Source organism: Panulirus ornatus, chromosome 37 (assembly GCF_036320965.1).
Source record: "Panulirus ornatus isolate Po-2019 chromosome 37, ASM3632096v1, whole genome shotgun sequence".
Taxonomy (NCBI): domain Eukaryota; kingdom Metazoa; phylum Arthropoda; class Malacostraca; order Decapoda; family Palinuridae; genus Panulirus; species Panulirus ornatus.
In genome coordinates this window covers 12,133,289-12,149,801 of record NC_092260.1, presented here as the reverse complement: position 1 = coordinate 12,149,801, position 16,513 = coordinate 12,133,289, and the positions used below count along the sequence as shown (strand labels likewise).

The 16,513-nt window shown below is 40.7% G+C and overlaps 1 protein-coding gene across 1 annotated transcript in view; it reads right to left on the bottom strand.

Annotated features, from left to right (window-relative positions):
* Window positions 1-9,208: 9,208 nt before the first annotated feature.
* LOC139760499 (phosphofurin acidic cluster sorting protein 2-like) overlaps window positions 9,209-16,513 on the bottom strand; it is a 111,001-nt gene continuing 103,696 nt past the window's right edge. Inside the window, exon 8 of the mRNA XM_071683785.1 lies at window positions 9,209-10,201. Within this exon, the coding sequence (XP_071539886.1) occupies window positions 10,083-10,201 (119 nt within the window). The 3' untranslated portion in view covers window positions 9,209-10,082. The remainder of the gene's footprint in view (window positions 10,202-16,513) is intronic.

The following is a 16,513-nucleotide window of genomic DNA, read 5'->3' as shown; positions in this document are numbered from 1 at the left end:
GGTGTCTAAAACATCCCATTTCCTCCATGTTCTCTCAAATAAAACTCATAATCCAAGCACTCTGTCTCTTTCCACTGCCAAAGCTGATAACATTGCTTTTATTCACATTTTCTCTCTACTTCCTTCCCACTCTCCCAAATTCAAGACACCAACCTCTGCAACTTCTTACTCAAATTTGCCATCAGCAAACAAGTGACTCCCAACCCCCTCCCCAACAGTCTGCATACGAGATCCTCTCTCCAAGACCCTTGCTTTCACCTCACCCACCACCCCATGCATAAACAAATCAAATGGCCATGGAGGTATCACATACCCCTGCCAGAGATCCACTTTCATGTGGATCACATACACTCTTCTTGCTTGCAAACAAACCTTACTCTCTCCACAAAAGCTCTTCTCTTCTAGCAGCTTTCCTTCCACAAGATGTACAGTATTTCTAACACCTTCCACAAAGTGACAGTTGTGCACTTTCTCCAAATCCAGAAACTCCATGCACAAATCCAGTTTCTTTATATATTTTTTAAACATTCTTCATTGGTAACACCTGATCCATATTTCTTCTACCACTCCTGAAGCCACTTTATTCATCCTTAATCTGAAGCTCAGTGTATGCTACTGGCCTCTGAATCACCACTCTTTTACACAACTTACCAGGTACATTCAACAGACTTACAACTCTGTAATATGAATATTCATTTCTGTTCCCCTTGCCTTTACACAATGGCAATATACAGCCATTCTACCAAGTCTCAGGTACCTCACCATGAGCAATGCATACATTAAAAATCCTAATGAACCAATCAACACAATCACCCTTCTAGAGAAATTCAACTGCAATCCCACCCACTCTGGATGCCTTGCCACACTTCATCTTGCACAAATCATTTGCCATGACCCTCTCACCTCCCAGACCCAAACACCCTACATCTGCTTTCCTGTCATCAAACACATTCAAAATCCTTCAAAGTCCTCACTCCATCTCCTTTTCACCTCATCTCTGACTGTTGCCACTTCCTCATTTGCCCCCTTCACCAATATTCACATCTGTTCTCTAGTTTTTCTAACACTTAACCTTATTTCAAAACATTTTCATATTCTCCCTGAAGGTTGCTGGTTCTCATTTCAAGTCTCATTTGCCCTTTTATTTTTCAACCCTGCATGCTCCTCTTGACCTTTTGCTGTTTCTCTTGTACATCTCCCAATCATTCACACTTCTTCCCTGCAAAAAAAGTGCCCATATATCTCTCGTTTGTCTGTCACTAACTACTTAATTTCGTCATCCTACCACTCAATACCCTTTCTAGCTTACCTCCTACTTTTCAAATACTACAAACTTCTCTCACACACCAGCTCTGCTTCCCTTAATACCTCCAATTCCTCACCCACTCTCCTAGTTTCATTCATTCTCACCTTTTGCCATTCTACACCTAACTGTTCTCATATATCTACACAAAAGCCTCTTTTCCAAGCTATCACCACCCTATTCCCACCCATATAATTTCCCCTTTTCCAAAAGCCTCTACACACCTTCAGTGTTGCTTCCACCAAGTAATGGTCACACATTCCACTAGGTGCCTCACTCAGCATATTCACATCTAAGAGTCTCTCTTTTGCACACTGATCATTTAATAAATACAGATTGTACCTCTTTAATCCAGCAACCTTGGGACCTGGCAATTGCCAGACAACAGAAAATGCCAGAAAACAGAAATTGACCCCTATGTCATACACAGTTGATCTGATCTTATCTCATTGTACTCATACAAAGTCTTTACAGAAATTCCTTTATCTAATTTTTTCAATAACCACCTTTTCAAGCACCTCTTAGATGATATCCTGAAGGGCTGAAATACAGCTGAATATAATAAATTAACAGGACTGTTAATTAGCTTGGCTGCAGTGTAAACAGATTTTGGCACCTTAGTACTGCTAACAGCACTGCCCTGGTGGCAGTTCCACAAATTAATAACTAATGGTGGCAGATTCGAAATGTTCCGAACCACTATTTGCCAGATTAGAGAGGTGCAACTTGTAATCCACTAATGCCCACTTACATCTACCCTTCTCACCCATATACACTTATGTGTGTAGCTCTTTTTAAACCAGGTATTCCCAAACTCCAATCATTTTTCAACACAACTCCATATACTGCTCACCATTTTCATCACTGAGCTCCCTATACCTTCAACTGCCACATTACCCAATCTCATATTCAAATCACCTGAGCTCTTGCATCAAAATTGCATTTATTCTACTCATAAAAATATTTGACAATGACAATCATATAAGAAATCACAGAGTTCAGTGTAAAGTGATATAAGAAAGAGCTTTAAATGCCTATTTATACTTAAACCAAAGTGAATATGTATCACAAGTAAAAAAATCATCATCTGCAATACTATGTGAAAATAACTTGAAGAAAAAATTTGATGTTCTAGACAAACAATTGTATGTAAACAGTAGGCCTTGATCAGTTGCTGAAAGTATAGTGATTTAGGAGCACAGTATGCTCTGGAGTGAGAAGTCCTTGAAGAGACTGTGCTCTGATCTGTCCACTGACAATGATATAGTGTTACAGAAGTTGACTTTTTGTTTGAGGTATAACCATTTGAAGCTATGTACAAGTTACCCTCTCTCATATGTGTTCTGGATACCATCTATCTCTCCAAAATTACAAGAACCTTTCCAACATGTCACAAGGCCCTCATGCCATAGATGCAACTTCCACATTGAACATTTACGCAGCTATCCTTTGCTCCCTCTTTCAAGACACTCACGCACATCATCACAGCAAATTTTGACCAATTGTTGCACCTGGTGAATGTGTCCAGCTTCCCAAGTGCTGTGGGAGCCCCACAGAATGGCTACTGGGGCAAATATAATGGTACAATTGGCAATATTAAGAGGTAGATCACAAAAGAGGATAGACACAAAGAATGAATTACTGAAAGCTATGGGTACTTCAAATATAACCATGGATGATTGTGTGCAAACAAGGAGTTTTATAATAGAGAGCAGTGGTGTGTGTGTTCAGAAACTTTAGACTCGCCTGGTGACTCAACTTAGTATGCACTTTAGTACTGAAGAATATTAATTTACCTCAGCAGCCTGGACATAAGGTGAAGATATACTTGTGTCTGCATACACTTATTCCATGATATGTAAATGGGAGTGGCTTTATACATATAATAAATACATACATAAACAGCTCAGGGCAAAAGGTTACAAAAAAAAGCTATATTGTAACAACTTCATATACTGATATTGTCACAGCCTTGGAAGATGACTGACTCCTGTGAGAGTATTGCCGAAGTGTGTCAATACCTCATTAGATGAAACTGATTGGATGGCATTCTAATGAAAAGAAATTCTTTTACTTCTACTTTAACTGTTTCTGACAGAATTTGCTTCAAGAAATGCAAGATTAGTCTTCTTAATCCATTTCACCCAGCACATAGATCATCCAAATTGCACTGCTTTCCTGATATTTCTTAAAATTGTTTTGGTGTACTTTAAATGTGGTTTCAATTACTCCTTATATCAAAGACTACACTCCATCCATCAGGTAATATCTATCCAATCAGTGTAACCTATATTATACCTCTCTAAAGCATAGTGGTTTCTAATAATGTATGCAAGTCAATCAAAACATTCTTAACTGATATATATATATATATATATATATATATATATATATATTATCCCTGGGGATAGGGGAGAAAGAATACTTCCCACGTATTCCCTGCGTGTCGTAGAAGGCGACTAAAAGGGGAGGGAGCGGGGGGCTGGAAATCCTCCCCTCTCATTTTTTTTTTTTTTTTAATTTTCCAAAAGAAGGAACAGAGAATTGGGCCAGGTGAGGGTATTCCCTCAAGGCCCAGTCCTCTGTTCTTAACGCTACCTCGCTAATGCGGGAAATGGCGAATGGTTTGAAAGAAAGAAAGAGATATATATATATATATATATATATATATATATATATATATATATATATATATATATATATATATATATGGATCTGGAGAAGGCATATGATAGAGTTGATAGAGATGCTCTGTGGAAGGTATTAAGAATATATGGTGTGGGAGGCAAGTTGTTAGAAGCAGTGAAAAGTTTTTATCGAGGATGTAAGGCATGTGTACGTGTAGGAAGAGAGGAAAGTGATTGGTTCTCAGTGAATGTAGGTTTGCGGCAGGGGTGTGTGATGTCTCCATGGTTGTTTAATTTGTTTATGGATGGGGTTGTTAGGGAGGTGAATGCAAGAGTTTTGGAAAGAGGGGCAAGTATGAAGTCTGTTGGGGATGAGAGAGCTTGGGAAGTGAGTCAGTTGTTGTTCGCTGATGTTACAGCGCTGGTGGCTGATTCATGTGAGAAACTGCAGAAGCTGGTGACTGAGTTTGGTAAAGTGTGTGAAAGAAGAAAGTTAAGAGTAAATGTGAATAAGAGCAAGGTTATTAGGTACAGTAGGGTTGAGGGTCAAGTCAATTGGGAGGTGAGTTTGAATGGAGAAAAACTGGAGGAAGTGAAGTGTTTTAGATATCTGGGAGTGGATCTGGCAGCGGATGGAACCATGGAAGCGGAAGTGGATCATAGGGTGGGGGAGGGGGCGAAAATTCTGGGAGCCTTGAAGAATGTGTGGAAGTCGAGAACATTATCTCGGAAAGCAAAAATGGGTATGTTTGAAGGAATAGTGGTTCCAACAATGTTGTATGGTTGCGAGGCGTGGGCTATGGATAGAGGTGTGCGCAGGAGGATGGATGTGCTGGAAATGAGATGTTTGAGGACAATGTGTGGTGTGAGGTGGTTTGATCGAGTAAGTAACGTAAGGGTAAGAGAGATGTGTGGAAATAAAAAGAGCGTGGTTGAGAGAGCAGAAGAGGGTGTTTTGAAATGGTTTGGGCACATGGAGAGAATGAGTAAGGAAAGATTGACCAAGAGGATATATGTGTCGGAGGTGGAGGGAACGAGGAGAAGAGGGAGACCAAATTGGAGGTGGAAAGATGGAGTGAAAAAGATTTTGTGTGATCGGGGCCTGAACATGCAGGAGGGTGAAAGGAGGGCAAGGAATAGAGTGAATTGGAGCGATGTGGTATACCGGGGTTGACGTGCTGTCAGTGGATTGAATCAAGGCATGTGAAGCGTCTGGGGTAAACCATGGAAAGCTGTGTAGGTATGTATGTTTGCGTGTGTGGACGTATGTATATACATGTGTATGGGGTGGGTTGGGCCATTTCTTTCGTCTGTTTCCTTGCGCTACCTCGCAAACGCGGGAGACAGCGACAAAGCAAAAAAAAAAAAATATATATTATATATATTATATATATATATATATATATATTTTTTTTTTGCTTTGTCGCTGTCTCCCCCGTTTGCGAGGTAGCGCAAGGAAACAGACGAAAGAAATGGCCCAACCCACCCCTATACACATGTATATAAATACGTCCACACACGCAAACATACATACCTACACAGCTTTCCATGGTTTACCCCAAACGCTTCACATACCCTGATTCAACCCACTGACAGCACGTCAACCCCGGTATACCACATCGCTCCAATTCACTCTATTCCTTGCCCTCCTTTCACCCTCCTGCATGTTCAGGCCCCGATCACACAAAATCTTTTTCACTCCATCTTTCCACCTCCAATTTGGTCTCCCACTTCTCCTCGTTCCCTCCACCTCCGACATATATCCTCTTGGTCAATCTTTCCTTACTCATTCTCTCCATGTGCCCAAACCATTTCAAAACACCCTCTTCTGCTCTCTCAACCACGCTCTTTTTATTTCCACACATCTCTCTTACCCTTACGTTACTTACTCGATCAAACCACCTCACACCACACATTGTCCTCAAACATCTCATTTCCAGCACATCCATCTTCCTGCGCACAACTCTATCCATAGCCCACGGCTCGCAACCATACAACATTGTTGGAACCACTATTCCTATATATATATGGATGGGGTTGTTTGGGAGGTGAATGCAAGAGTTTTGGAAAGAGGCGCAAGTATGCAGTCTGTTGTGGATGAGAGAGCTTGGGAAGTGAGTCATATACATACACATGTACATACATACACGTCCACACACGCACATATACATACCTATACATCTCAACGTATACATATATATACACACACAGACATATATGTACATGTACATAATTCATACTGTCTGCCCTTATTCATTCCCATCGCCACCCCGCCACACATGAAATAACAACCCCCTCCCCCGAATGTGCGCTATGAAAAGACAACACAGGCCACATTCGTTCACACTCAGTCTCTACCTGTCATGTATAATGCACCAAAACCACAGCTCCCTTTCACATCCAGGCCCCACAAAACTTTCTATGGTTTACCCCAGGCGCTTCACATTCCCTCGTTCAATCCATTGACAGCACATCTACTCCGGTATACCACATCGTTCCAATTCACTCTATTCCTTGCACGCCTTTCACCCTCCTGCATGTTCAGGCCCCGATCACTCAAAATCTTTTTCACTCCATCTTTCCACCTCCAATTTGGTTTCCCACTTCTCCTTGTTCCCTCCATCTCTGACACATATATCCTCTTTGGAAATCTTTCCTCACTCATTCTCTCCATGTGACCAAACCATTTCAAAACACCCTCTTCTGCTCTCTCAACCACACTCTTTTTATTACCACACATCTCTCTTACCCGATTATTACTTGCTTGATCGAACCACCTCACACCACATATTGTCCTCAAACATCTCAGTTCCAGCACATCCACCCCCCTGTGCACAACTCTATCCATGGCCCACGCCTCGCAACCATACAACATTGCTGGAACGACTATTCCTTCAAACATACCCATTTTTGCTTTCAGAGATAATGTTCTCGACTTCCACACATTCTTCAAGGCTCCCAGAATTTTTGCCCCCTTCCCCACCCTATGATTCACTTCCGCTTCCAATGTTCCATCTGCTGCCAAATCCACTCCCGGATATCTAAAACACTTCACTTCCTCCAGTTTTTCTCCATTCAAACTTATCTCCCAACTGACTTGACCCTCAACCCTACTGTACCTAATAACCTTGCTCTTATTCACATTTACTCTCAACTTTCTTCTTTCACACACTTTACCAAACTCAGTCACTAGCTTCTGCAGTTTCTCACATGAATCAGCCACCAGCGCTGTATCATCAGCGAACAACAACTGACTCACTTCCCAAGCTCTCTCATCCCCAACAGACTTCATACTTGCCCCTCTTTCCAAAACTCTTGCATTCACCTCCCTAACAACCCCATCCATAAACAAATTAAACAACCATGGAGACATCACACACCCCTGCCGCAAACCTACATTCACTGAGAACCAATCACTTTCATCTCCTCCTACACGTACACATGCCTTACATCCTCGATAAAAACTTTTCACTGCTTCTAACAACTTGCCTCCCACACCATATATTCTTAATACCTTCCACATATGATATATGATAGAGTTGATAGAGATGCTCTGTGGAAGGTATTAAGAATATATGGTGTGGGAGGCAAGTTGTTAGAAGCAGTGAAAAGTTTTTATCGAGGATGTAAGGCATGTGTACGTGTAGGAGGAGATGAAAGTGATTGGTTCTCAGTGAATGTAGGTTTGCGGCAGGGGTGTGTGATGTCTCCATGGTTGTTTAATTTGTTTATGGATGGGGTTGTTAGGGAGGTGAATGCAAGAGTTTTGGAAAGAGGGGCAAGTATGAAGTCTGTTGGGGATGAGAGAGCTTGGGAAGTGAGTCAGTTGTTGTTCGCTGATGATACAGTGCTGGTGGCTGATTCATGTGAGAAACTGCAGAAGCTGGTGACTGAGTTTGGTATAGTGTGTGAAAGAAGAAAGTTAAGAGTAAATGTGAATAAGAGCAAGGTTATTAGGTATAGTAGGGTTGAGGGTCAAGTCAATTGGGAGGTAAGTTTGAATGGAAAAAAACTGGAGGAAATAAAGTGTTTTAGATATCTGGGGGTGGATCTGGCAGCGGATGGAACCATGGAAGCGGAAGTGGATCATAGGGTGGGGGAGGGGGCGAAAATTCTGGGAGCCTTGAAGAATGTGTGGAAGTCGAGAACATTATCTCGGAAAGCAAAAATGGGTATGTCTGAAGGAATAGTGGTTCCAACAATGTTGTATGGTTGCGAGGCGTGGGCTATGGATAGAGTTGTGCGCAGGAGGATGGATGTGCTGGAAATGAGATGTTTGAGGACAATGTGTGGTGTGAGGTGGTTTGATCGAGTAAGTAACGTAAGGGTAAGAGAGATGTGTGGAAATAAAAAGAGTGTGGTTGAGAGAGCAGAAGAGGGTGTTTTGAAATGGTTTGGGCACATGGACAGAATGAGTGAGGAAAGATTGACCAAGAGGATATATGTGTTGGAGGTGGAGGGAACGAGGAGAAGTGGGAGACCAAATTGGAGGTGGAAAGATGGAGTGAAAAAGATTTTGTGTGATCGGGGCCTGAACATGCAGGAGGGTGAAAGGAGGGCAAGGAATAGAGTGAATTGGATCGATGTGGTATACCGGGGTTGACGTGCTGTCAGTGGATTGAATCAGGGAATGTGAAGCGTCTGGGGTAAACCATGGAAAGCTGTGTAGGTATGTATATTTGCGTGTGTGGACGTATGTATATACATGTGTATGGGGGTGGGTTGGGCCATTTCTTTCGTCTGTTTCCTTGTGCTACCTCGCAAACGCGGGAGACAGCGGCAAAAAAAAAAAAATATATATATATATATATATATTCATAATTACCCCAGGACCAATTTCTATGAAACATTCCTGGTATTACCCAGTTCCTTGTAAAGACCTCTACAGCGTGAGACCACTAATTCCAGTAGCAGGTAAATGCAGGCTCCTCTGGAATGATAATGTTGTTTAAAGAGACTGAATGTACTCCAGATGACAAAACCTCGCCAAATTTACACATATATAAGTTTGTGCTTAATAAGGCCATACAAAAACATTTTCATATTATTCAGAGGTCATCACCATCTCAAAGTCATACAAAAATACCCCATAATAAACAAACAAGAAAGCTAACTTTATCTACACATAAGCACTTCAATGAGAGGTAATTCATACATTAATCCATACTCTCCCACAATCACACAACTAGGAAGCAAGATGTTAGTAAGAATCCACATTCAATGGCTTATCTGATACAAGCTAATGTTTATGAAGATCATTCTGATCATTGTGAAAATATAATTAATTTTTCATGTCTTTCTTTTATTTCATAAATGTGCTGAGTAACTAGAAAATCTTTATATTCTCTAATGTTGCCATAATGAGTTTCAAGAAAATCTTTATTATAAAAGGCCACCTTAAAACTGTTTCATTCTGTACTAAAGTTCTACACAAATCTTATTTCCACCAGGAAAGAAAACCTGTTTGTTCCTTGCAATGCTAAATAAATTTCTCTATTAGAGAAATATAGCAGACAAATTCTGTCACCTCTTTTCCTATCACATACAATCAGACATGAGCTCACAACACATGAATTAAGGAGTAACAGCAACTAAAATCATTGGCATACTCAACTCTTACAAATGGAAGGCGAAATTCAATAGCTTTTGCTTCTACGCATCTGCCAAACTGGTCTTTCCTTATCAAAACTGTTGAGCATGCCATATTTCAGGTACCACAAAAGCCTAGATGAAAGTCCATAACACCTATATTTTCACACCTTCATGTAATATGGCAGACACACACAATTTTAGATATGAGATCACAAATTGCTGACTAAAGTTTAGCTGACTATCCTTTAAAATGTCCAAAACCTTCTTGGCAACATTTCACTGTGTCACAATACACATGCTACATCTTTGAAGAAAGTTTTTGAAGTCTAATTCACATTATGATCATCTATTCTTAACCATAATAATATTACTTGCAAATAAGTTTTCTTCAAAGACTGCTAATAACTGTACGAATCACTAAACAAGATTGTTCTATGGCTTTTATTGCTTTTGGTGTTAAGCTTTGTGTGTAATATCAAAAGACTGATTTCTGATGCTAGTGGATGTTTGTGTCCTGGAGCTGAAAAAGGCTAATTTTCAGAGTCATGCAGAGTACTGAGTCACAAATTTGAGTCTTGCAGACTGAAGAGAAGGATAGGAAAGGACTTTATCTGGGTCTGCCACTGGGAGGACAACTGGAAGAACTTCACATTTGTCCATTCGGCAGAGTCTATGCTCACTGTGGATAAATAGAAAAGGATTATTATTTGAACATGCAACATAAAACTTTCTTCTAAAAGCAGAGAGTAGGGAATAAAAATCCAAGTATGTGTAGGCAGCTCTAACTAACATTACATTAAAATGGGAGTCGAGTCTTCAGGAACACTTTTCAGAACCTCAACTAAAGGAGTTGAGGATGTGGAAGGTTCAAACCCCCAGGCTGAGTTAATCCAGATAAATGGTTGCACAAAAAAAAAAAAAAATCTTAAAAATGTCTCACTAAGGTGAACTATACATATGCTAAGGAAATTACAATGGAACTTATTAATCATCACAAAAAAGCAAATAAATGGCACCATGTTATAAGCACCTACCAACAGATGGCACCTCATAACTTCCTACCTACCCCTGCTGTTAACAATGTTACAAAATTTTTGTTCAGGTGGAGTATCTAAAAGTTAGGTGGGATGAAAGATGTATCCAAAGTTCATTCTATTTGGGCTCAGAAAAAGTCTCTCTTTGGACCCAGAATCAGCCTTCTTGCTTCAAAATAAAATGAGGATGTAACAACTCTAGAAATTTAGTGAAAATGCTATGTAAATTGGGGTGGAGGTGGGTTGCTTATGTTTATACTTCTAGGAACCTTAAAATTTTCAGGAATCAGGTATACAATATTTCAGTGTAATTCAGTGAGTCACTTATCAGGTAATGTGGTATCTCTGCACTGTGTATTAATGTGGCAACAATGGAAGTCCAGAAGAGCACTGATGGGCGGAGAATAATATATGAGCCGACCAAACTAATCTTGTAATCACCTAAAACTGAGGCCTCTGGAATCATGCATGATGAAAAGTTTGGGGTTTTAACATTAGAGTCTGATACAGTTAGTATGTTCAGAAATGATGAGCAGTCTGCAGTGAATAAATAGATACAAAGACAGCCTGCCGTGAATGAAGAGAGGAAATATGATGACAGCCTCCTGTGAATGAAGAGATGAAATATGAGGACAGTTTGCAGTGAATGACAAGACAAAATATGATGAATGCACCCATGCACAATGGCTAAAATATGTATCAACACACTGGAATCTTAATTGCTTTATCAAAATAAATGCTCAATCCTCGGGAAAATTCAAGTTCAAGTGTGAGATATTTCTACAAGCAAATGGTAATTAAAGAAGCTTTAACCATTTTTGAGTTGGGTATCAATATGCATACAAACCTCACCTTCTTGCCATCAAGACCTAATTCTGCTAGGGAAGATAACCTACCAGTTGATGATAAATGCAATCACGAACCTAGAAATTTGAATGTATAATGCATATTTTACAGAGTGGAGCCCACAACTTATGGGAGGAAGACTGGATAGACAAAGTGAAAAAAAAATGCTAGTGTGTAAAATCCCCCCAAAGGTTTGTGAACAATCAAAAGTTAGATGATTTTATGTCTTAATGAAAAGGTTTTAATAAATACAGTGGACTCTCATATGAAATGGAGCTGCTTTACCATAGCTGGGGGGCTTGAATAGTCAAATACTTTTTGGTAGTCCAGATACAGACAATCCACCCATACTTCTCTTTTGTCTAAACAGCTGCTCTCTCTCTAGTGAAAATCAAAGATTCATGTTACCCATGTCTTCTTCCCCTCAAATTATTATGTCTTTTGCACACAGATTCTGCTTTGCAAAAGTAATCCATTTACTTTATCTTTTCCAATACTTGAGAGGCAATGCTCTGTTAAGAACAGTTATTAGTTTGTCGCATCCCACCATATTCTTTTCACATAGACAGGTATGAGGTCTGCTTTCTTCCATTCCCCTAGCACTTTACCTTCTAGTTGCATCTTAAGCATTTCATGTGTCAAGTGCATCTGCACGAATCTTCAGCATATATGGAGACATTTCATGAGGACCATGCGCCTTATATGGGTCAAAACCCTTTAGTATCCTCTTTACGTCCCCTCTAGATATTTCTATACTCTACAAGATTTCAGCCCATTCTATGTCACTACAATGTCTTCCAATGTTAAATCGCTTTTGAACTTGTTATTCATTTCCTCAAATATCTTTACATCTTCCTCTAAAACTCTTCCCTGTGGACTCCTTAGTCATATCAAATGCTTTTCAAATGACAATTACTTCAGATCAATTTGTGGAAAACTGTTGGATGGTCTTGTGCCTTTTTCACAATAATCTTTTCAAAGTTTCTTTGTTCTCCCTCTTTTATCCTGTTACAGTCAAATCATTTATCTATCTATCTATCTGAGATGCCTTTTCCAAATGGAACTTCCTCAAAGGAGTGGCCACGACAATAGTCTCCATAACTAGTGAACTCCAGTGCTGCTTTTAGACTTTAGTGCCTCACCCTTAACAGGCCACTGGCAGAGGGCAACTCTACCAAAGGGTTTGCAGAGGCTCATATCTAATGTTCCTACCGACTACTTCTACCTAATGCCCTTACCTACTACTACCTAATGCTCCAGCCTAAATGTTCCAACTCACTGCTTCTATTTACTGCTCCTAGCATTTTACCAAGAGGAGGGGAGGGTTTCCAGCCCCCAGATCCCAACCCCTTTAAGTATAAAAAAATATAAAATAATATATTTTTTTTATTATACTTGAGCACTGTTTCCCACATCAGCGAGGTAGTACCAGGAAACAGAAGAAGAGAGAATGGCCCATCCACTCATATATATATATATATATATATATAATATATATATATATATATATATATATATATATATATATCCCTGGGGATAGGGGATTAAGAATACTTCCCACGTATTCCCTGCGTGTTGTAGAAGGCGACTAAAAGGGGAAGGAGCGGGGGGCTGGAAATCCTCCCCTCTCGTTTTTTTCTTTAATTTTCCAAAAGAAGGAACAGAGGGGGCCAGGTGAGGATATTCCAAAAAAGGCCCAGTCCTCTGTTCTTAACGCTACCTCGCTAACGCGGGAAATGGCGAATACTTTAAAAGAAAAAAAGAAAAGAATATATATATATATATATATATATATATATATATATATATATATATATATATATATATATATATTGACAGGCGCTCGAAAGAGAGACTTTTGGATGTTAATGAGCCGAGAGGTGCAACTGGAGGGATGTCTGATCATTATCTTGTGGAGGCTAAGATGAAGATTTGTATGGGTTTTCAGATAAGAAGAGTGAATGTTGGGGAGAAGAGGGTGGGGAGAGTAAGTGAGCTTGGGAAGGAGACTTGTGTGAGGAAGTACCAGGAGAGACTGAGTACAAAATGGAAAAAGGTGAGAACAATGGAAGTAAGGGGAGTGGGGGAGGAATGGGATGTATTTAGGGAATCAGTGATGGATTGCGCAAAAGATGCTTGTGGCATGAGAAGAGTGGGAGGTGGGTTGAGGTTGATTAGAAAGGGTAGTGAGTGGTGGGATGAAGAAGTAAGATTATTAGTGAAAGAGAAGAGAGAGGCATTTGGACAATTTTTGCAGGGAAAAAATGCAATTGAGTGGGAGATGTATAAAAGAAAGAGACAGGAGGTCAAGAGAAAGGTGCAAGAGGTGAAAAAGAGGGCAAATGAGAGTTGGGGTGAGAGAGTATCATTAAATTTTAGGGAGAATAAAAAGATGTTCTGGAAGGAGGTAAATAAAGTGCGTAAGACAAGGGAGCAAATGGAACTTCAGTGAAGGGCGCAAATGGGGAGGTGATAACAAGTAGTGGTGATGTGAGAAAGAGATGGAGTGAGTATTTTGAAGGTTTGTTGAATGTGTTTGATGATAGAGTGGCAGATATAGGGTGTTTTGGTTGAGGTGGTGTGCAAAGTGAGAGGGTTAGGGAAAATGATTTGGTAAACAGAGAAGAGGTAGTAAAAGCTTTGCGGAAGATGAAAGCCGGCAAGGAAGCAGGTTTGGATGGTATTGCAGTGGAATTTATTAAAAAAGGGGGTGACTGTATTATTGACTGGTTGGTAAGGTAATTTAATGTATGTATGACTCATGGTGAGGTGCCTGAGGATTGGCAGAATGCGTGCATAGTGCCATTGTACAAAGGCAAAGGGGATAAGAGTGAGTGCTCAAATTTCAGAGGTATAAGTTTGTTGAGTATTCTTGGTAAATTATATGGGAGGGTATTGATTGAGAGGGTGAAGGCATGTACAGAGCATCAGACTGGGGAAGAGCAGTGTGGTTTCAGAAGTGGTAGAGGATGTGTGGATCAGGTGTTTGCTTTGAAGAATGTATGTGAGAAATACTTAGAAAAGCAAATGGATCTGTATGTAGCATTTATGGATCTGGAGAAGGCATATGATAGAGTTGATAGAGATGCTCTGTGGAAGGTATTAAGAATATATGGTGTGGGAGGCAAGTTGTTAGAAGCAGTGAAAAGTTTTTATCGAGGTTGTAAGGCATGTGTACGTGTAGGAAGAGAGGAAAGTGACTGGTTCTCAGTGAATGTAGGTTTGCGGCAGGGGTGTGTGATGTCTCCATGGTTGTTTAATTTGTTTATGGATGGCGTTGTTAGGGAGGTGAATGCAAGAGTTTTGGAAAGAGGGGCAAGTATGAAGTCTGTTGTGGATGAGAGAGCTTGGGAAGTGAGTCAGTTGTTGTTCGCTGATGATACAGCGCTGGTGGCTGATTCATGTGAGAAACTGCAGAAGCTGGTGACTGAGTTTGGTAAAGTGTGTGAAAGAAGAAAGTTAAGAGTAAATGTGAATAAGAGCAAGGTTATTAGGTACAGTAGGGTTGAGGGTCAAGTCAATTGGGAGGTAAGTTTGAATGGAGAAAAACTGGAGGAAGTAAAGTGTTTTAGATATCTGGGAGTGGATCTGGCAGCGGATGGAACCATGGAAGCGGAAGTGGATCATAGGGTGGGGGAGGGGGCGAAAATCCTGGGAGCCTTGAAGAATGTGTGGAAGTCGAGAACATTATCTCGGAAAGCAAAAATGAGTATGTTTGAAGGAATAGTGGTTCCAACAATTTTGTATGGTTGCGAGGTGTGGGCTATGGATAGAGTTGTGCGCAGGAGGGTGGATGTGCTGGAAATGAGATGTTTGAGGACAATGTGTGGTGTGAGGTGGTTTGATCGAGTAAGTAATGTAAGGGTAAGAGAGATGTGTGGAAATAAAAAGAGCATGGTTGAGAGAGCAGAAGAGGGTGTTTTGAAATGGTTTGGGCACATGGAGAGAATGTGTGAGGAAAGATTGACCAAGAGGATATAATTGTCGGAGGTGGAGGGAACGAGGAGAAGTGGGAGACCAAATTGGAGGTGGAAAGATGGAGTGAAAAAGATTTTGTGTGATCAGGGCCTGAACATGCAGGATGGTGAAAGGAGGGCAAGGAATAGAGTGAATTGGATCGATGTGGTATACCAGGGTTGATGTGCTGTCAGTGGATTGAATCAGGGCATGTGAAGCGTCTGGGGTAAACCATGGAAAGCTGTGTAGGTATGTATATTTGCGTGTGGACGTGTATGTATATACATGTGTATGGGGGTGGGTCGGGCCATTTCTTTCGTCTGTTTCCTTGCGCTACCTCGCAAACGCGGGAGACAGCGACAAAGCAAAAAGAAAAAAAATATATTTTTTTTTTTTTTTTTTTTTTTTTTTTCACTCCATCTTTCCACCTCCAATTTGGTCTCCCTCTTCTCCTCGTTCCCTCCACCTCCGACACATATATCCTCTTGGTCAATCTTTCCTCACTCATTCTCTCCATGTGACCAAACCATTTCAAAACACCCTCTTCTGCTCTCTCAACCACGCTCTTTTTATTTCCACACATCTCTCTTACCCTTACGTTACTTACTCGATCAAACCACCTCACACCACACATTGTCCTCAAACATCTCATTTCCAGCACATCCATCCTCCTGCGCACAACTCTATCCATAGCCCACGCCTCGCAACCATACAACATTGTTGGAACCACTATTCCTTCAAACATACCCATTTTTGCTTTCCGAGATACTGTTCTCGACTTCCACACATTTTTCAAGGCTCCCAAAATTTTCGCCCCCTCCCCCACCCTATGATCCACTTCCGCTTCCATGGTTCCATCCGCTGACAGATCCACTCCCAGATATCTAAAACACTTCACTTCCTCGCGTGTCGTAGAAAGCGACTAGAGGGGACGGGAGCGGGGGGCCGGAAATCCTCCCCTCCTTGTATTAACTTTCTAAAATGGGAAACAGAAGAAGGAGTCACGCGGGGAGTGATCATCCTCCTCGAAGGCTCAGAGTGGGGTGCCTAAATGTGTGTGGATGTAACCAAGATGTGAAAAAAGGAGAGATAGGTAGTATGTTTGAGGAAAGGAACCTGGATGTTTTGGCTCTGAGTGAAACGAAGCTCAAGGG